General features: G+C 34.2%; 7 protein-coding genes across 9 annotated transcripts; 3 read left to right on the forward strand and 4 right to left on the reverse strand.

The window, feature by feature from the left end:
* Nucleotides 1-1,637: 1,637 nt before the first annotated feature.
* LOC18015013 (protein NIM1-INTERACTING 1) lies at nt 1,638-2,138 on the forward strand. Its single transcript, XM_006396323.2, has one exon. It carries the CDS (start codon nt 1,679-1,681, stop codon nt 2,081-2,083), a length of 405 nt encoding a protein of 134 aa, XP_006396386.2. The 5' UTR covers nt 1,638-1,678; the 3' UTR covers nt 2,084-2,138.
* On the reverse strand, nt 2,066-3,497 carry LOC18015012. Its single transcript, XM_006396322.2, has 3 exons — nt 3,233-3,497; nt 3,011-3,085; nt 2,066-2,376 (listed from the first exon to the last, which is right to left on the reverse strand). Exons 1-3 carry the CDS (start codon nt 3,362-3,364, stop codon nt 2,215-2,217), a joined length of 369 nt encoding a protein of 122 aa, XP_006396385.1. The 5' UTR covers nt 3,365-3,497; the 3' UTR covers nt 2,066-2,214.
* Nucleotides 3,498-3,546: 49 nt separating this feature from the next.
* Nucleotides 3,547-5,461, forward strand: LOC18015079 (nitrogen regulatory protein P-II homolog). The gene is made up of 8 exons (XM_006396324.2): nt 3,547-3,836; nt 3,931-3,976; nt 4,124-4,151; nt 4,574-4,661; nt 4,756-4,823; nt 4,907-4,976; nt 5,076-5,111; nt 5,203-5,461. The coding sequence occupies exons 1-8, from the start codon at nt 3,641-3,643 to the stop codon at nt 5,256-5,258; spliced, it is 588 nt and encodes a 195-aa protein (XP_006396387.1). The 5' UTR covers nt 3,547-3,640; the 3' UTR covers nt 5,259-5,461.
* A 322-nt stretch (nt 5,462-5,783) lies between these two features.
* LOC18015080 (UDP-D-xylose:L-fucose alpha-1,3-D-xylosyltransferase 1) lies at nt 5,784-7,430 on the reverse strand. Its single transcript, XM_006396325.1, has 4 exons — nt 6,945-7,430; nt 6,418-6,579; nt 6,109-6,318; nt 5,784-5,996 (listed from the first exon to the last, which is right to left on the reverse strand). Exons 1-4 carry the CDS (start codon nt 7,428-7,430, stop codon nt 5,784-5,786), a joined length of 1,071 nt encoding a protein of 356 aa, XP_006396388.1.
* Nucleotides 7,431-11,432: 4,002 nt separating this feature from the next.
* Nucleotides 11,433-12,735, forward strand: LOC18015081. Of its 3 annotated transcripts, none has more exons than XM_024154307.1 (5): nt 11,433-11,772; nt 11,851-11,969; nt 12,079-12,267; nt 12,357-12,408; nt 12,491-12,735. In XM_024154307.1, the coding sequence occupies exons 1-5, from the start codon at nt 11,494-11,496 to the stop codon at nt 12,617-12,619; spliced, it is 768 nt and encodes a 255-aa protein (XP_024010075.1). In that variant the 5' UTR covers nt 11,433-11,493; the 3' UTR covers nt 12,620-12,735. The 3 variants fall into 3 exon arrangements, with proteins under 3 accessions (XP_024010075.1, XP_024010076.1, XP_024010074.1); XM_024154308.1 differs by having other exon boundaries at nt 12,459-12,728; XM_024154306.1 differs by having other exon boundaries at nt 12,357-12,667.
* Nucleotides 12,463-13,951, reverse strand: LOC18014248 (nifU-like protein 1, chloroplastic). The gene is made up of 3 exons (XM_024154309.1): nt 13,542-13,951; nt 12,932-13,068; nt 12,463-12,853 (listed from the first exon to the last, which is right to left on the reverse strand). The coding sequence occupies exons 1-3, from the start codon at nt 13,918-13,920 to the stop codon at nt 12,665-12,667; spliced, it is 705 nt and encodes a 234-aa protein (XP_024010077.1). The 5' UTR covers nt 13,921-13,951; the 3' UTR covers nt 12,463-12,664.
* Nucleotides 13,952-15,570: 1,619 nt separating this feature from the next.
* On the reverse strand, nt 15,571-18,117 carry LOC18014247 (probable glycerol-3-phosphate acyltransferase 3). The gene is made up of 2 exons (XM_006396329.2): nt 17,434-18,117; nt 15,571-16,644 (listed from the first exon to the last, which is right to left on the reverse strand). The coding sequence occupies exons 1-2, from the start codon at nt 18,115-18,117 to the stop codon at nt 15,763-15,765; spliced, it is 1,566 nt and encodes a 521-aa protein (XP_006396392.1). The 3' UTR covers nt 15,571-15,762.
* Between the last annotated feature and the right edge of the window lie 1,928 nt (nt 18,118-20,045).

Below are 20,045 nucleotides of genomic sequence, written 5' to 3' on the forward strand. Positions count from 1 at the left end.
GCTACCAACGGCACACGCATCTCATCAGGAACACTTTTAAACTCCAAAACTTCCTCCACCATGTTTAGCCAGTCGAGAAAGTCTTCTGGGTTTAAAGTACCTGCAAACTCAGGGATTTCTACCTTGAACCCTGTTTCCCAGCGCGAAGGATTAGCACGCGCAAGCTCGAGCCGAGCATCATGTCTCTCATCACGTCGCTCCTCACGGTGGTCATCGTGACGGTTGACGTTGTTCTGACGAGGGTGATTATCACGCATCGGCGAACAAATTTTCCGGTAAGCCGTCATCATCAGAGTCTTCATGCGCCACATCTTGAGGAGGATGACGACGGTCACGAAAACGCTCTTGTTGGTCTTGTAAAACTGTTGTTAAAGCGTTTTCCACCGCTGCTCTGAAAGCATCATGAAGTCCAATAGTGAAGTTCTCCAACGTTTGACGGAACTCGTCTTGTTGTTCTTCAATTGTTGGTTTGCGAGGTGCCATGATATCGAAAAGGACCGAGCTTTAATTGAGAGCAAAGGATAGTAACCGATAGGATATGTGATTTCGATTGTTTAGTCTGCGAATGCCCAAACGAAATACACGATTTTGAGTTTGTTGAGAACCGTGTTCTAGCTGAAAGCAAGAGGTTTAAGAGAGCAAGGTGCTTCTTAGATTAATAATTCAACTATAGTTATTGTAAGAGTAAAACCTTAAAGCGATTAAAAAAAGGAATAAATCAAAGTTTATCTAAAGAAATAAAAAAATTTAAAGAAAAGGAATGTAATTAAAAACCAAAGCCAAAACAGAAAAGGAATGACGTAGATACGCTGCATCAACTCTCTAATCTCTTTCATTAGATTCAAGATTATTTTAAGACTTGGGGTTTGGCCCACATCCAACGGCCAGCAATAGCATATAATTTGATCCATTGGAGCACTCCTACTAGACAAGCTTTGCGAGTTGCGACCCAACGAATAGTAAACACGCATAGGCAGTAATCAAGTTCGATAGTCTTTCTTTAAACCAATAAACAAAAAGACCTGAATATACAGTAAGTATGACGTCAGCGTGACTACTTCAGATATTATATAGTTATATTTTTAGAGGTAAGAAGAATAATATTTTACTTTCCTGTCCCTGGTCACGTTTTCCATGATTAGTCAAAATGAAATAATTACTAATAAGATTTTTTTTTTTTTAAAAAATGAGAAACCATTATTGAATAGTTGATTACCTGTTCTTTAATACAAATGCCAAACTCATGTTTTCAACTTCTTTAATCCATTGACATTATTATCTTTCGTTGATAATGCAATCGCATTGATAATTGATATCATAAAATTATATATAATTGGGTAGATAGAATCCAATTATCTAAATTAAAGATTAGAATATACAAATTTTCGTAATATTATATTGTTGGAGTACAACATTAAAAGTTAGTGATACCGATATTGATCTCGCTATCATGATTTACTATTTTTTATACATACAGTGTAACTAAATTTATTATTTAAAAAAAAAAGGATGTCAGATTTTTTAAAAATCAAAATCTAATAAATTAGAGAGGTAAGAAGGGGCACTTTCGTCTTTTGAATAAAAAAGCTCCATCACCTAATATTATCCTCTCTCACTCACCATAAATGATCTCCTCGAAACCCTAAAAAGACCAAAAAACTTTCTAATTCCCTTTCGTATGGCTATAATGAACAAAGAGAAAAAGACAGAGAGCAACAGAATCAACGAGATCGATGACCCTGAAGAAGACGAAGAATTGGAGGATAAGAAGATGGAGATGTTCTTTAATCTCATAAGAAACTATCAAGAGGCGAGGAAACGAAGACGTCAAGAGTTAACTGAAGATTCCGGCGACGCAGCTTCGAATCCGACGAAGAGATCGGACGGCGGTGAGAAATCCGGCATTGTTCCCGTGCTTCGTGCCGAAGATTTCTCTCACTCTATAGACTTAAACTTAATGCCATCGAATTCGATTATCCCGACCAAGAATCAAGAGGAAGACAAGGAAGAAGAAGAAGAAGAAGAAGAAACAGAGAAGGAGACAAGAGAAGAGAGTGGTTTAGATCTTAATCTTGCATTGTAATAATAGTTCTCTCTGTTTTTGTTTCGTGAATAGACAAAAAAAGAAGCTTTTTTTTTATTACTTGCTCGATTACGAAAAGTAACATTGCAATACATAAACGGGGAATCTATATAATGGAGATTAAGGGATCATCAAGTCAAGAAGCTGCATTTGAAATTGCCATTGATGAATGTTAGCTTCTCAGCTTTGACGACAGAATCTAGAGGAAGAGGAAGAAAAGTTTTGTCTGGACCATAGAAGTGAGGAAAGCTATTCACATCATCCACAGCTTCATAGATCAATCCATCTCCAAGCTGCAATTACACATGAACAAACCATGTTAATCTCTTTTGTTGCTGGCGATTCCATGGACTTAAGAATCTGTATATACTATTGTCTTCTCAGCCCTTAATCTGCTTAAGTACATACAAGGCAACACATACAAGGCTTGTACATATGAATAATTCCGAAACATCATCAAAGCATCATCAAAACATCATCAACACATACAAGGCTTCAGAATTTTCCAACAAAAATTATAAGAAATTTACAACAATGTTCATCCTACGATCATGGTTCTGTTACTTGGATTGTCTTACTCCCTAATGCAGCTAGTAAAGAAAAAGGTTTCATACTCATTTTCTGTGTGTATAGGTTTCAAAGTCTACCCACAAAATAGCACACATAATTAACTCTGGGATCAATCAACATCATAGAGTACACTCACAAGATGACTAGGCAGCCTTAGGAAGTTTTCTTGCTTTGATTTCATATTCCCTTTAGTTAATTTCTCAAATCCTTGAAAACGTGGAGTTAACCACACCAGAAACTAACGTTTTCCAGATCAACCACTCACCAAACTAGACCGATCCTTAATACCAAAAGATCATATTGAATCCACGTTTATGTTTCCATATCAAAGGATAGAGTCAACATCAATGAACAAACCTTCTTAGAGTCGACTTGAAGAAGGTAAAGATCCTCCTTAGCATTCAAGAAAAAGTTCTGCAATGTCATTTGTACCTGAAAATCGGAAAAGCAATTTCATCAAAAGTATTGATTTTTTTCGCAAGCTAACAAGCAAATTGGTCAAAATTTCGAGATTTAGTAAAAACCCAGAAGGAAAAGTCGAGATTTTTCTGAGGAAATCGTAGAAAGATGAAGAGAGACCTGATCGAGTTTGCTGAGATGATAACAACCCGTTGATTTATCGAGCTCTCCACCAGAAGAAGATCCATTCTTCTGAAACTCTTCCCATTCTTGATCCGTACTGATTCTGTAAATGAAATCTTCATTGACCATTTTTTTTTCAACTCACCGGAGAAACTGTATCTTGCTTGCTGCGAATTTGCGAAGAGAGCGAAGGCTTGTAAAAGATGAAACGACAAAAGGGATTCGATCAAAACCAGTTCAATAAACCGGGAATTTTTCTATACCAAACCGAAATCAGCTAAACCGTAATCGTCGTCAACTTCGAAGTTCCATAATTCCTCCGCTTATTTCAGTTTCGATGGACGAAATCAGTTGGTAAGGAGAAAACTCTCAAAGTCTGTAAACTATTACTCTCAACCAACAACCATGGCGGCTTCAATGGCGAAACCCATCTCAATAACCTCTCTCCGTTTCCATTCAGATCGAAAGAACGTTTCTTTCTCTGATTGCATTTCGATTTGCTCTGGATTCCGACATTCCCGACCGTCTTGCATCGATTTGGTCACAAAATCACCGACCAACACTCGTTTTTCCCATCTCGTTAGAGCACAAAGCTCTTTTGGTAAGAACAACAGTTGATGGGTGTCTCTGAGCTTTCTTCGATCAAATTGCTTCTATTTTGGGTGTGTTCTTAGCATTTCCTTTTCGTTTTGTAGATTACACTCCAGACTCAAAATTCTACAAGGTGGAAGCAATTGTCAGGTTAGCTTTTAAATCTTCTGGTTCCATTTTTTCTTTTCTAAACATGAATTTCAAAAGTCTCTGAGAAAGCTCAAAATTGTGTCAATGTTGCTTGTTTTTCTAAGTAAACCTAACTCATTTCTACATTGTCATGTATGAATGTAAAAGGCCATGGAGAATCCAGCATGTTTCTTCGGTAAGAATTTTCCATGTTCTCAACTTTGATATGTGAAAAGTTCTGTACTTTGCTTTAATCACTTGAGGAGGTTTTCATTATTAGTTTGTATCAAAAAAGTGTCAAACTTTGGCATGAGATTGAAGTTTTGTGGTGTTTGCAAAGCTTGAAGAACTCGTAATAACAGAAGTTTGAGGCGATATTTTGGGAAATAAGTAGGAGTAGAAAGTTCTTATCGATGCATGCGAAGATCAAATCATATATGTAACTGAACTCGATAGGACTGGTCAACTCTTATATTTCTAGTGTTTGCTGTGTGAATTTGAATTGAACGTTTTACTAATTGTAGATTCTGGTTACTTGTTTTAACATACAGACGAGTAGTACCAACTTGTGAGAAACTACTACGAAATCTTGACTTTCTCTGTTTCATAAAATTCTAGGCTTTATTGAAAATCGGGATTCGAGGTGTTACTGTATCGGATGTACGAGGGTTTGGTGCACAAGGTGGATCCACCGAGAGACATGGTGGTAAGTTATCGAATTCAAGAACAGGTTCACTGATTCTTCTTACTGTCAAAAATGTCTTCATGGATTTACTTACACACGTTGTTGAATTTTGCAGGGTCTGAGTTCTCCGAAGACAAGTTTGTTGCTAAAGTTAAGATGGAAATCGTTGTTAAGAAAGACCAGGTACGTACATGATTATAGAAACCAAAACTTTTTTTAAGTGAAATGCGACTCCAACCATTAATTACTTTTTTGACTTGTTGCAGGTGGAATCTGTAATCAACACCATAATCGATGGAGCAAGGACAGGAGAGATTGGTGATGGCAAAATTTTCGGTAACCATACTCTTTGCTACTATCAGATTAGATTCATACATCAACATGTAGGATGAAAATTACTCAGATTGTGATTGTTTCTTGTTTGGTTATATAAAGTTTTGCCGGTGTCAGATGTCATAAGGGTTCGGACAGGTAAAAACTTCAGAAACCTTTCCTTTTAGTACAAAAGAAAGACTCGATCTTTGGCTTGCCTTAATTAATATGTTCGATAAAAACCTTTCAGGTGAGCGTGGAGAAAAAGCAGAGAAGATGACTGGTGATATGCTTTCACCATCTTAGGAACAAACAGAGCTCGAGAATAGCATTATCATTTTCGGTCTCAAGATCGAGAATTTATGCTACTAATAATGAATGGAGTCTGTGTTTAGTTTCCTGTTGAATCTATCAAGATGTGTTTTAATTGTACATGAATTATGCAGAAACATATGTCGTGGTTCTCACTCTGTTCCTAATAAAAACATGAAGTCTCTGTTTTTTTTATCCTTTTGCTTCTTCCGTATTTTGAAACCATAATGCTTTGTTGATCTTCAGCTAATTTCTGAGTCACATGGTTTGAATTTGATCTGCAAAACGTGTTCATATTATGATACTATCTTATTCTAACGATATGTAACAAGTACCAAATTCAAGGCAAATTAAGATTAGCCATGTCTAATTTAAATCCCGACATATAAAAACATGTAAATATATTACTCTGTGAATCTTTTGTTTTCTTTACGCAGCCTGAAATTTCAAGGAACAAAAAGAACAAAAGAGAGAGAAAAAGAGAGACGAACAATCATCTCTTCTTTCACGCATTCGAACTTACTCTAATTTTCCCAATGGTGACTCAAGAGCATAGTCATCGACTAGCCATAGACCAAAGTCGTGAAAGCGTTTCATCTTATTGTCGTAACCGATAATGTAGTTGTTGTGGATTATGGCATGTTTCCCCTTTGTCTCTTTAACCCATGTTTCGTTCTTGAAGTACAATCCTCCTGTTGGGAATGCTGCCTGAGAAAGCAAGTAGAGATCCACCTGCAGAAATGAAAGATCACAAAGTATGAGGTTGAAAATGGATTCAAACAAGTGAATAAACAAAAAAGGTTGTTGAGTCTATTTTTAGACATTTTGTTGAAGCCAACAATACCTGATGAGCTGTTTTGTTAAGAGCCCAGTTAAAGGCAGGCTGATCATTTCCTTCATATGCTTTAGACCCAGCTTGAAGCTCATCAATCCATGTCTTCATGAGAAGCTTTGCGCCATTAGTGGGTCGCAAGAAAATGGTGCAGCTACATATATAAGTCACTCCGTTTCGATCTGGAGGTGGTAAATCATGCGAGTGATTCCAAGGCTTAATCTGGAGTCAAGAAAATCAAATTCGATTTAGTATAAGATTTGATATCTAGCAAGTAGCAACCATTCAAAAATGTGAAGGGAATGTGTGAATTCCACATACTGTAGTCCTGTCATCGGTGAAGTATGCATCATGGCTTCCTTCCAAATACTGGAACGGATCTTGCAACCAGACCATGTCAACATCGTTGTACATAACATTGTAACCTAGCTCCAAAATTTGCAAGAGATGTTGCGGCCTCCGAGACGTAAAATTGAAGAAACCCTAAATTGGATAAATGATGACTTAAGTAACAAGGTACGTTTTCATTGAAAATTGAACAACATCTTTGCGATGATCATCATCAAATAAAGAGACATTTTTTTTTTAAACAGATCAAATAAAGAAACATGGGATACAGAATCATTCAAAACTCTATCAAAAAGCAGAAAATATAAATTGGCTGCTACTACCTCCACTAGTTCATAATTTTTTTTGTTTTTATTAATTACTAATAGGATCAGCTCAAAATAAATAAAAGAACCTAAACCTCAGGGACTAGACAGAACTATAATCCGAGTTATTAAAAGTGATATATTAGGAAACAGGTAGAGAATCCAAGATCTAAGTATGATGAAAACTAAGTATACCTTGGAACCGAAATTTTGTGCGGTCTTAGAATCGAGCGCTGGAGGAATGAGAACGGAGTGGCCAGGCCATTTCTCGTTAACCTTGTAGAGAGTAGCGTAATCCTCGGCGATCACGAGCACTTTGTCTTGATGCTTCTGTCTAGAAACACTAATCAACCAGTTGTTGAGAAAAGGCAAGAAGGGATAGCTAACGGCGCAGACGATCACTGTCCCGTCCTTAGCGACGAACTTGGCCGCTTGAGCCAGGGAGTAGTCGTGCCAGTTGGAGGGCAAAGAAGAAGAAGAAGAAGAAGGAGAAGAAGAGCTTCTGTTTGGAAACGGGAATAAGGGAGATCCTGTCCAGGGTATGATGAACACACCAAGGAGAACGAAGAAGGCGAGGAGGAGAAGGAGAACATTGCGGCTGAGTAGAGAGATGGTACGGTTTGAGATTGAAGAATAAGAAGTAGGATTGGGAGAGAAAGAGCCATTGTTCCATTGCGCCATTGCTTTACAAGAAGAGGAACACAAATCGGCGAGAAGATGTTGTGCTAAGTTAACAAGTTCGGATCGGTTTTGAATGTGGGAAAATATACCATAATATTAAGAGTCAACGCACTATTCACTTGATATATATTCTTTGCAAAAGCGGCATTTTTGCGTATCTGAATCAAGAAAATACCATGTGCTGCTTACTAAGATAGATTAATATAACAATAATAAAGTAATACATCTTTCACCTTTGTGTCTTTAACACGTTTTATCAAATTCGCATTTCGATTTCCGTTTTCAAAGGACAAAGGATAACTACGTAAGGGAACTGATAACGGCCACATGATTTGTTGTTTTTATAAAGATTTGGTTTTCTTTTTGTTTTGACATCATCTAATTTGTACACCATAAAGATTTGGTTTTCAAATGATTTTTTTTAAACCATAAAGATTTGGTTTAATAATCTAATTTTTACATATATCATTTGAAAACCAACTCATGTTTTCTAAAATTTTTTATTAAATCATAAGTCAATAATATCTTTATAAAAAGAATTTAAAAATTTTACATTTAAAAAAAAATAATTCTGTTGAAACACTTCTAGAGGTCTCTTTTTTTGGTTATTGAATTAAATATAATTTTTTGTTGATTATATAATGCAATTTCCCTTAGTACCAATATAACTCATTAATTTGAAAACGAGGGTATAATTTCCATGCCATACCAATTAACCTCATCTATAACTCTTCTAATAAAATTATGTAGAAATTCCATGCAGTCAATACCTTTGAATAGTAGTATACCGCAATAGCTTTGAATATTAGTATACCGCAATAGCTTTGAATGGTAGTCTACTGATGAATAGTTTCCCCAATTAACAGTTTGATCAATAAAGTAATTTCGTATGGGGTCCTTAGAGAATTGAAAGGTATATTTCTTTCTCTTTTTTCGTTATACCTTTGGAAAATTATATTTGACCGCTGCGTCAGTCTTGAGTCTCTTGACATATTCACTTACTTAAGTTTTTTCGATATGATTTACCTTGATTGATATTAAAGAATCAACATACCTTTCAATTTCTCTCTTTGGAAATTAGAATCTATTCTGTATTCAAATATTTCAATCGTTTTATTGAAATGAATTCTTGTTTCTATGATTTGCAGAGATATTATTTTGTAGTTGACAATATCAAAATGGTAAGACTAGTTATTTATTTATTTCTTAACCTTTATAAGGCTTCTTGCTGTCTGGAGTTTTAAGCTAAATACATTTTTGTAAACTTGCAGGTGAAGTTCACAGCCAATGAGCTTCGTAGGATTATGGACTACAAAAAAAAGATCCGCGATATGTCCCACGTTGACCATGGTACTATCTTGAGCTCTCTTTCATTATTCTCATCACTTTTTGCATGTAACCAAAAGAATTATCCCCTTATATATTGTAGTTATTTTTTCTTTTGTCTAATGAGTTAATTGGAATTATACTAATGTATATTTATTTCTTGATCAACAGTGAAATCAACCCTCACTGACTACCTGGTGGCTGCTCCTGGTATTATTTACCTGACTGATATCATGGCACAAGAATGTGCTGGTGCTGTGCGGGATGACTGATATCCGTGTTGATGAGGCTGAGCGTGGTTTCACAATCAAAGAAGAAACTAAGATTGAAAACAAAATTTAATATGTAATTTAATATTAGAATAAGGAGCTTTAACTAGTTAATTGTCCAATTGATTTATACTGTTTAATTTGACTCTCTATTCTTTCTTTAGCAGTATGTTGTGTAATTCATTCTCCCCATTTATATTGTTCAAACTATTCTTGTCGAACAGGACCGGTATCTAGCTATTGATTTGTGGGATTTCAGAATTTTCGGTTGTGTAAAAAGTATGTTTGACCATTACCGAAATTATTTAGGTTTGGTTCGGTTTGGCTCTATTAAAAAATTACTGATTTTTTTTTAATGTTCTTTGTAATTTCAATGATCAACTCTGTTAATTTTTGGTTAATTTCAGTTTTTTTAATTAATTAATTATACTCATCTATGTAAATGATGACTATCTGTACTTTTAAGACCATCTCCAACCCTACTCCATTTCCACCTCCAAACTCCATTTTGGAGTAAAATCCTCTTCAACCCTACTCCATTTCCATCTCCAAAATGGAGATATGAACAGTGCGCCTCTATATATGGAGTGACACTATTCATCACCTCCATTTTTAAGTGGATCCTTTTTTATTTATAATTTGATCCCTCTCCTATTATATGTTATCAGATAAGTCTTAAACAAAAACTTTGTTATTTTTTACATATAAATTTTATTATAAATGATAAAACTAATTATTTTAGAATATGAAAACTTTTAAAAAACAACCATAACAAATATATAATAAAAATACAATAACACACAAATTTTAAAATTTAAAATACATAAAAAAAGAAAAATACAATAACAAATTAACTTTAAAATTACAAAAACATTAAAATAGATAAAACACAACAACAAATTAACTTTAAAATTACAAATACATAAAAATAGATAAAACATAACAACATATAATATTCGATTCCAAGAGTTTCTTGCTCGATTTAGAGAAATCAAAGATAAAGAAACTCATTTTTCACTTCAAAATGCATTAATTGATCATTTGTGGGAAAAATATACTAATGATGATAATTAAATTAAATTATGTTATCTTCTTAAGTTATTACTAGATTCTAACCCTGTGCATCCGCACAGGTATATTTTTTATTGTTTAACAAATTTTGTAATATAATTTGTGTTTTTGAGTTTAGATATAATTATTTTTATAAATATATTGTTTAATAAGTGAAAATGTTGATTTTTGTGTTTAGATATATTTTTATAGTATTAAAATTAATTATGATTATAAAAATATAATTTTAACCCGTCCGCTAATATTAATTCAAAATAAACTATTATAAAAACATAATTCTAAATTTTCCGTTCATATTACCGTATAATATAAATATTTGTTAAAAGTTAGAGATGTATTAACAGTTTTATTTAGCATTATAGTTTTCTAAAATTTAATCAACGAAAGAAGTGTACAACTGGTTTTTCAAACCACATTTTAGTGTATGCAATAATTTTTAATTTTTTATGTTTTTATTTTGTATGAAAAATATATTTTCGATATACATGTATAATTCAAAATTAATGATTTTAGTTACCAAAATATTTTCGATATTTTTAGTTCTATGAATTTTTAAAAAATTTATTTTTAATATGTAAATTATACATTTGAATTTTACCTATTATTTTATTATTAATTTGTAAATAAATCATAATCATAAATATATTATATAAACAACATAAATATCATATCATTTACATCATTATAAATATTTTATATTTCAAATATGACCATTATTTTTCATATGTGAATTTTTTATTCAAAAATTCTACACATTTTTGATAAAAATGTTTAATAGTATAAAAATTATTTAAATTAGAATCTTTAAATCAAATCTAAATTAATATTTGATTTATTATTTTTAATCAAATCAAATCAAATCTAAATTACCTATATTTAAGGAACTCTAAAAATATTTAAATTAATAACTAATTTTCGAAATTAAATATAAATAATTATTAAAATTATTTTTAAACACTTAAAAAAATTAGAAGTGTTTGGAAGCAAGTACTAAATGTGCTTTTGTTTTAATAGAATAGATTGTTTTTATTATGTTGTGTAATGTAATATATTTATTTATAAAATTATTCTTAAATTAAAATAACAGTTTTCATTTTATTGAAAATAAATTACTAAAATAAAGTTATTGGGTTCGATTCATAAGTTTGATAAATAAAATGATATATCTGTAAATAATTTATAAATTTAGTGGAAAGAAAATATATTTAAAATATTCTTTATGGAGTAAAAAATGGAGTAGGGTTGGAGAGTAACCAAGTCCATTATCGAGTTAAAAAATGGAGTAATGGGTTGGAGATGCTAGAATACTAGTTTTTTTTTTTGTTTATTCGAGTGCATTTATTTCTGTTTCTTCCTCAAAGTGTTCCTTCAATACTTTGTGTGGACGAGAGTGGAAGATGTTTGTCTTAGCGATATCTTCTCCTTCAACGACTCTCACCAGACTATTAAAACCAAAAGGACCAAACCGGTCACTGGTTCGAAAGTTCCTGTGCGTGAGTCAGAGGCCACAGAGCAAAACCGGTACCGGAAAATCTTGGATCGTCCCAACAAGTCTCTCGCTTTTTGGTTCAGGCTTCTTCTTGGGTCCTCTCCTCGATGGTCTCCACTCACGCGTGGATCTCGTGGTTTACAAAACCGGAGCTTTTCAAATCGGTCCTCTTCATACCAACATCTGGGTAAAATGAAAACTTCTCAAAACCAAGATTTTAAAGATCGTTTGACAAGCATTGCAATCGTGTAATGTGTATTTTCAGGTCCCGTTCTTGCTTGGCTTATTTTACTGCACAGTAGGTCTACTGCAACTACTATTGGATGAAAAAACCTCCATCGAACCTCCACGTGGCCAAATGGGCAAAACCGTAGTTTCCTTGTTGTAAGTAGTACTCTTGTGTTGTATGGTTTACGTATGACAAGTATGGATACTGCCATACTGGATGTGAAAAACTGAAAACTAAAACCTGTGTGTTTGGTGAGTAAAACAGAGCACTTGTGATGTTCTTAGAGCTAAGTGCTGAAATGTACAAAGCTGGAGTTTCAGCCAATATAGAAGCTTACATTCTATTTGCCTTAGCAGAATTTCTTTGGTTCTCTTTGGATAGAACCTGGCTTGGCTTCACCATTGCCTCTCTCCTCGGTATCGCCTGCCCCTTAGCCGAAATCCCCATTATGCAGTAAGTATAACCCCGCGCTTCAATTCCTTAGCCATCTCTTTGTTTCTGAGTAAGAAGTCTAAAGATTGACATAACATGACTTTTAACAGATTCTTTCATCTGTGGTACTATCCAGAAGCAAACATAGAGATCTTTGGCCAGGTAAATACTCTTTATTCACGAATCTTCTTCAGGCAAAAACAACATAAAAGAGTGTTTTTTTTTCTTTTGTTTTCTGGAAAAGGGATTGGTCACTTGGACAACAACTTGCTACTTTGTCTACACACCGTTCTTGATAAACCTTGCAAGATGGCTCAAGACAGTTGCGGAGACTATGACTGAAGTGGACATTAGCCAAAACAAAGAGCTATAGTTTCTTTTTTACATATGTATAAAATATTGGCTTTCTTCATGCTTTCTAGCTTGTAAAGGTTACATTAGAAATGTCCTTGAACTTTTCTTTAATCGCTGCTCGTATTCCCATTCCAATAGATTCTGGTCCAATGTACTTTACAACACAGTCCTCGCCTTCGACTGATAAAACTTCCACACTTCCGCCATAGTTCTTGATCGCTGGTCTCAGTATATCGAGATGAGCATTCACTGACTGCAAAAACCAAAACCAATCCATCAAGAGATTATCAAAGCATAACACTCGAATTTCCTTAGTAGTAGCGTCACTCACCTCCACAGTTATCTGCTTAACTTCATCATCAAAAACTTGTCGAATATCTTTCAAAGCATCTCCAAACTTCTCTTTGAGTACCCTTTCTATTCCCATCGTCATGGTCGTTGAAGAACTCGGACAGCTATTACAAGCTCCTACAATATACAAAAAAAAAACTCAACATAAGCACAATCACATAACATGTGAACATGATTGCTCCTGCAGATGTTCTCTTTGGAATCTAAAAGGGCAAAGCGATTCTAACACGAGGAACTAACCGAATCTACCAATACTGTAACTCTCCTGAAGTATCATACATGTAAACTCACTGACTACACATAATTTGTAACTCTCCTGTAAGTGAAAGTGAACTTTTTTAGCAAGATCTCATTTCAATCATAAGTGAGCATAATCAAAGACCAATAAGCCAAATGTTTCATAGAGTAGTCCTGTCTCAAGCTCGAATCTAGGGTTCTAAAGAGAATTACAAAAATCCAGAAAACCTAAACGCCAATAGATGTACCCAACTCTGATCAGTGATAGATTTCAACAACTCAAATCCAAAAAAAGTTTCAATCTTGTCAAACGAAATCAATAAACTCAAAGGAATAATAAAGAAAAAACTAACCTTGGAGTTTGAGAGAAACCACGCCATCTTCAACGGAAACAACGTCGACGTTCCCACCGTCGGCGATGAGGAACGGCCTAACATCTTCTAGGACCAAATCGACATTCTGAGGAGTCAAATCGAAAGTCTGAGCTGAGTACAGACCCGGTGATGCAACCGAGGCGAAAGGTGAAGCCGTTGTTTCTCCTTGGTTCGAAGCATTTATCGCCAATCGGCGCAAGATCGCCGTTCTAAGGATCGGACGGTGACTGTTAGCAGCAAAGAAGAGGAATCTCGAATTTTCATCGGAGATTACAGGAACCCCAATTCTCGTTGAACATGTTGAAACCAGAAATTTGGAGCTTCCATTTCCGGCGATGGAAGTCGCGAGAGAAGCCATCGTTTTTGTGATTTTTAGAGCGAGTTTATGTTTCTGTGGCCATACAAACTAAAAAAAAAAAAAAAGACAAATCGATAATTTACAGATTGGTCCTTACTCTTTTACGATTTTTAACTAAAGGACCAGATCAGAAAATGAAAACGGTGGACCCAATTGATGGGCCTATCGACTTAAATGACGCTTTTCTTACGACCCAGTCCATTAACGAGAGAGGACACGTGTGAATTGCGTTACCTTTTGTTTAGTTTGACTTTTAGTCGACCAATCAATGTTTTGTTCGACTTTTTTTTTTTGTTTTCCCACTTTCCTCTTACAACACATTTGTGTCACATTTGTGTTAGAAAATGCGACAGTGATGGCCACCACAGACACATCTAAATCTGTAAATTCCATATGGGCTAAGGACAAATGATTTCTGCTGTACAACAGTACAAATTATTGTTTTCTTTAGAGAAAATGAAATATTATAACATATCATTGCCTATCAAGTGGAATTGACTCAGAAGTCGATATATATATATTTTTTTTTGCCTATCAAGTGGAATTGATTCTGAAGTCTATATACTTGTGCAAAACCGGAACTAATAATTTTTTTAACAAATCTGAGTTATATAAAGTTTTAATAATACAACTGTCGATTGACTAGCTTTTTTTTTATCTTTTCACTTCACATGCTCTTGATGCTCACATGGTTTCTAGACCCGTAGGTCCTAGTGAACGTAAAACAATAACTTTACGCTTTAATATGTCGAATATATGCCATAATTATTAAAGGTTTGATTAAATTAATTTTTTTTGGGTTTTAATGTAACCAAGAAACGAAAAAATGGTTTACATTACATCCTTTTTGCTGCGACTTCGCTCTTCTATGAAAACAGAGAAAAGATTGAAAATGCATAAGCTGAAAGTGGGCATGACTTTTTTGAAACGGATTACCTATCTAATTTCGTTCCCATCCTAAATTTTCCAAACTTTTGAAAATGAAAAACTGTGTTACATGTTTACCTAGTAAGAAGTAAAAGACAGCATCAAAGGTTCCGGAACTATATAGTAAAAGACAAGATTAAGACGATCAAACTTTGACTCATATATGCGAAATCAATATCCAAAGTATCCCTGGAAAGAATTTTAATAGTAATTTAGTTTCACGGACTATCGATTCTTATCAGTAAATTTTGTTTTATAATCGAAAAGGACATGCTTATCTGAAATGAAAAAAAAACAAAAAAAGAATAGCATTTAACACAGTACGTCCAGAGGTTGGAACCAAAAAACGAGCATGTCGTTGTAGCTCTAGATGGAAATTAGCTTATCCGAAATCATTTTGTCGATGGAACTGATTATTCCAGTTGACAAAGAAACAATAAACGCTATAGTTACAGTTATACCAACCCTGCATATCTTATATACAAGGCTGTTTATGCCTGTATATGATTGCTATTGCTAACATTATTTGGGCTAGACCGTTATAACATTTATGACGCATGTGCGGACCAATACAACCCACGAATTAAATAACAACTTTTGACGTGTCCCAATTAAATATAAATGATTGCTAAATAATAAAATCATTTGTATAGTTTCTATTTTTTCCTGTTATTTTCGTTGTGGACCATTGTTTTATAAATGTGATAGAATGGCAGAGGCGAAATTATCTAAATAAGATTTTGGATTATATAAACCATAAAGATATATTGTACATTACAAATAAAAATATAGTAACATGTAAGTACATATTATTAATAACTAAAGAAAAATGAATGAAGCATTGGCTATTTAGTACTTACACACAAAAACGAAATATATATAATTAATTATCACTCAATAATCCTAAAAAGAAATTTAGTTTTTCTTAACGACGCCATTATTACCAGCCAAGATCAAATACTTGTCTTTTCTAGTGAGGTTGGTGCACTCGAAATCCAACGCCTTGCCAATCTTGCCCTGAACAAGATTAGCCACTTCAAACTTCAACTTCCCGTCAGGATCTTGACACGTGACACCGGAGACAGAGTCGAGAAATTGGACGGTGTAGGTAGGATTAGGATCCATGAGGAAGAAAAGCGGGTCAAATGCTTTGAGGCCACTTGCCGTAGTACCGTGGAAGAAGGTCACGTGTGTCGTCACAGCCACGGGAATGATGACGTCACTAACCTCTGCGAACAAAGGACTAAATCTAAGCAAGTGAGGTTCTCTACAAGTGGTTCCTTCAGGACAAACCACGAGATCTCCTTCCGTCAACAATTTTTCCATGGCTTGACCATCGCTGACCCTATCACGGGTCAGTCTAACGGTCTTGATCGGGGCCAAGATCTCTGATACTCTACTCAAACTGTACGTTACAGTTGAGATGTTTTTCTTTTTCAGAGCGAATCCAACATAGAGAGGGTCCAATAAAGTTCTGTGGTTACATGCAAAGAGACAACCTTTGCGTGTGCTTGAGTATAACTTTTGAGATGAAACGTCGTCGATATTGACGGTTAGTTTACAACCGGAGAAACTGAGGATCGGGATTGAGAAGGAGTAAGGGATGCAAAGAGAGACAAAGAGTCTGGCTGCTGCGGCTACAACTGCGAATGGACCCCACATGAACAAGACCAGAGTGTTCATTAGTGTTGGTTTGATTGCGAGACGGCTATCGTGGAAAATCAATGGTTTAGAGTATTGGTTTTGTGGTAGGGTTTGCCAGCTTCTCTTGTCGGATTTCTTCACGAAATAAATCTCCTGTTTTTATATAAAAGAGAAAAAGATGTATATATGTTAAGACAGAAAATGACAAGAAATCTATAGCATGAAAACAATGAATGAAAAACACCTAACAAGATCAGTTTTTTTAAAGTGTTAAAAATTCAAAACCACAAGTTGTATATCACTGTCATGCTAATAACTATGCATACAGATTATGTCGTCGTTTCTTTATTCGTATTTAATGTGATATATGCCTTGATCTGTTTTTGTTGCTCTTTCATATTTTATAAATCTCGTGATCGCAAGTTAAAAGGAATATTATATTAATGCAACTAGGTGTGTCTCACCGTCACCACTTTAACTATTCATATATGCTATGTCGCTTTTGCTAATCAGGAGTCGGGACAAGTCATATCATTCGCTTCAAGCACCCAAAAAAGGATATTCTATACGATTACATTTTTTATCTATTAATAGAAATTTTTGTTAATAAATGTTTCTATTCTATCAAATATTCCCTCCTTTTAAAAGATTATGTCACGGTTACATTTGTACTTCTTAGCAAGTGTCATTTTAACATTTTAAAATACCTAATTTAATTTGTATTCAAAACTAACAATTAAACAATATACATATAACATAATAGAATGAAGATCAGTCAACTTATTTGCACACAAAAAAAAAGAGTCAACTTATAATCGAATTTTAGCATGCCTTTTGAAGTTGTGTGAGAAATATCTAAAACGACGCTAATATAAATTAGATAGAATTTCATTTAAATGTAAACGTAATTCCAAACAAAAGAAGATAACCGAAATTACGGACCTGGCAAAACTGAGAGTATAGATATCGGTGAAGAGATGTGTTGAAGGAAGTGATGCCAATAACACGACCAGTGTTTAGTCTCTCTTTACGAACCATCTCATCAAAGACAAGATCGTGTTTGGTCTTATCCTCCATGATTCCTAAGTAATAACCACCAACGACCTTCATTTCTCTCCCGACCACAACTTCAATCTCCAAGTAATCTCTCAAGAATCCTTCGATCATAACTTGAGGAAGATGGTCACTCACACCAATCCTCTTCCCTCCTTTCCTCAACACTTTGAACATATCGAGCCCGACATCTTCTAGAAAGTACTTAGGCAAAACTCCTCTTCCCGCTCTAAAACCATCTTTCTTGACCCCAAAGAAGCTCACCATCACCATCACTTTAACACCCATCTCGCGGCTCATGATCAAACTTATCAATGGATAGAGAATGAAGAGTAGAAATGACCTTATTACCCCTCCGGCCTCGAACGCTACTAGCATGAAGTAAGGGAAGAGAGAGTCGGACTTGAGAAGAGCTCCTTCTACGTTGAAGATCAATGTGTCGCGTGATAGGTCGGATTGGAGGAGAGAAGAAGGGCATTTTTGGTATTTTGGTTTAGGATTCCGGTATCGCCTGAGGATAAACCGGTTAAAAAGAAATGCAAGAGACTGGAAAATTGAAATCTTAACGGGCATTTTTGTGCGAAGCTTTTCTTCTTATCTTTTTTTTTTCTGTGTGTGTGTTTGGTTTTAGACACTTTGCATGTCGGAGAACAGCTGAGGGGGTATTTATATAGCTAGACCATGACGAAGTTACCCATAAACGTGTTGAGTATTTACGAAAAATTGCCATTGATCGTTATCGTTAACGTACAGCTTGCATAATTATACATTCAATGAGATTATCAATCAAGTGTACAAAATGAATAGTATATTTGAAAAGTATACGTACGCGTGTCCGCGTCAACAAAAAATTTAGTCACAAAAGAGTATGAGTCAAAGCTTTTGATTGTTTTCAATTAATTTTTAAGAAGAAGTATTTTTGGGGTTAAATCATATAACACAAGTCAAAGTTTGTGTGTAATCGGAGATTAACACACACAGACATAGGTACGTGATTACATGTCTTGTTCCACTTGTGTGTATTTAAATGTTATCATCAATTTTTTTTACCAAACGAAACCGAAACGTCATTACATATACGTACTTTTACATTTACCGAACAATAAACTATGTGATGGAGATCCGTTTAATATTGCGTATTATACTCTCTTGGAATGGTTATCTATTATTTTTATTTCCAACTACTATAATATCTCCAAGTTGGAATGTTTCATTAAATGATTAGAAGTTCCAAAAAATTAATTTTAGTAAACTAAAACTAATGATGGAGAACTCACACGACGAGTAAGAGTATATACAGATTTTGATTGATGTTTAGTTCGATACTTTATCGGTTGTCTTCGAGAGGAAAATTATAGGGTCCACTTACATACAAACTACTAAAAGTCTAAAACAATGAAATTATCGTCGTCTTTTTTTTTTTAATTATAAACTAGATTATTTTGAAACCAAAATAAGAGAGGAAAAAAACTGTCCTACAAATATTAGCATATCTAAAAAATTAATAGTTGGTCCAAAAATAATTGCTAATCAAACGAATGTGGTCCAAAAAAGTTAAGATCGAATTAATTTTGCACAACTAATTACAAACCAATATACGCACTTCCCAAACTAGCCATCAATATCATATAGTGTATGTTTTTAATCTTGGAAATGACAAGTCTTTTGCGCAATTTCTATGGGGACAAAATACAAATATGAAAGAAAAAAAATAACGGGTAAAAATCGGAAATGGAAGAAACTGTGGGGATGATGATAATAAAGACAGTTAAAACGCATTGAATGCTAATGAGTCGCCGACCACGTTTATAGGGTGTGTGGTGGTGTGTGCGTGGGCGTGGAATGGGGATCCCCTCTTTTTAAAGTAAGTTTATTTTATTCACTATTTTAACTTTGGTCAACTGGTAAAATATTCATATCATTTTTTTGTTGTCGAAATATAATAAAGGTAACTGTCGGTTCTATATTACTAAATTAATTATTATGCACAGCTCGAAGAATATACATATACATTGCGTGTGTTATTATAGCTATTGTATGTTATTGTAGTTTGTGAAGGAAAAGTTGGAAAATCTCCAAATTTCAGTTATAAGCTATATAAAAATTTTAATTCTATATATATATTGTATGAAATATGCCAAGTTACCCACATAGTTGTGGTCTAGTGGTAAGAAGGACTGTCTAGGGGTGTTATACCACTTGAAGATCGGATTTTTCCTAAAAGAATTTTAAAAAAATAATTATGTGGGAAATTTGAGTTTGGGCCAAAAACTTAAACAGTTTATATGGTAATCTAGTATTAGGTGATCTGACTATAACATTTCGATGTGTACAAAAAAACTGATCGGAATAATCAATAAAATTTGCACATATGTATATATATATATATACAAGTTTGGTTCGAAATTCGAAATACGGCATAATAATAAGAAAAAATGTGTGCGTCATATAGTTGTACTACAACTTTACATGCACCTTTACGTTCCTTGCTATATATTGAG

The sequence above is a fragment of the Eutrema salsugineum genome, unplaced genomic scaffold, assembly GCF_000478725.1.
Source record: "Eutrema salsugineum unplaced genomic scaffold, Eutsalg1_0 scaffold_3, whole genome shotgun sequence".
NCBI lineage: Eukaryota > Viridiplantae > Streptophyta > Magnoliopsida > Brassicales > Brassicaceae > Eutrema > Eutrema salsugineum.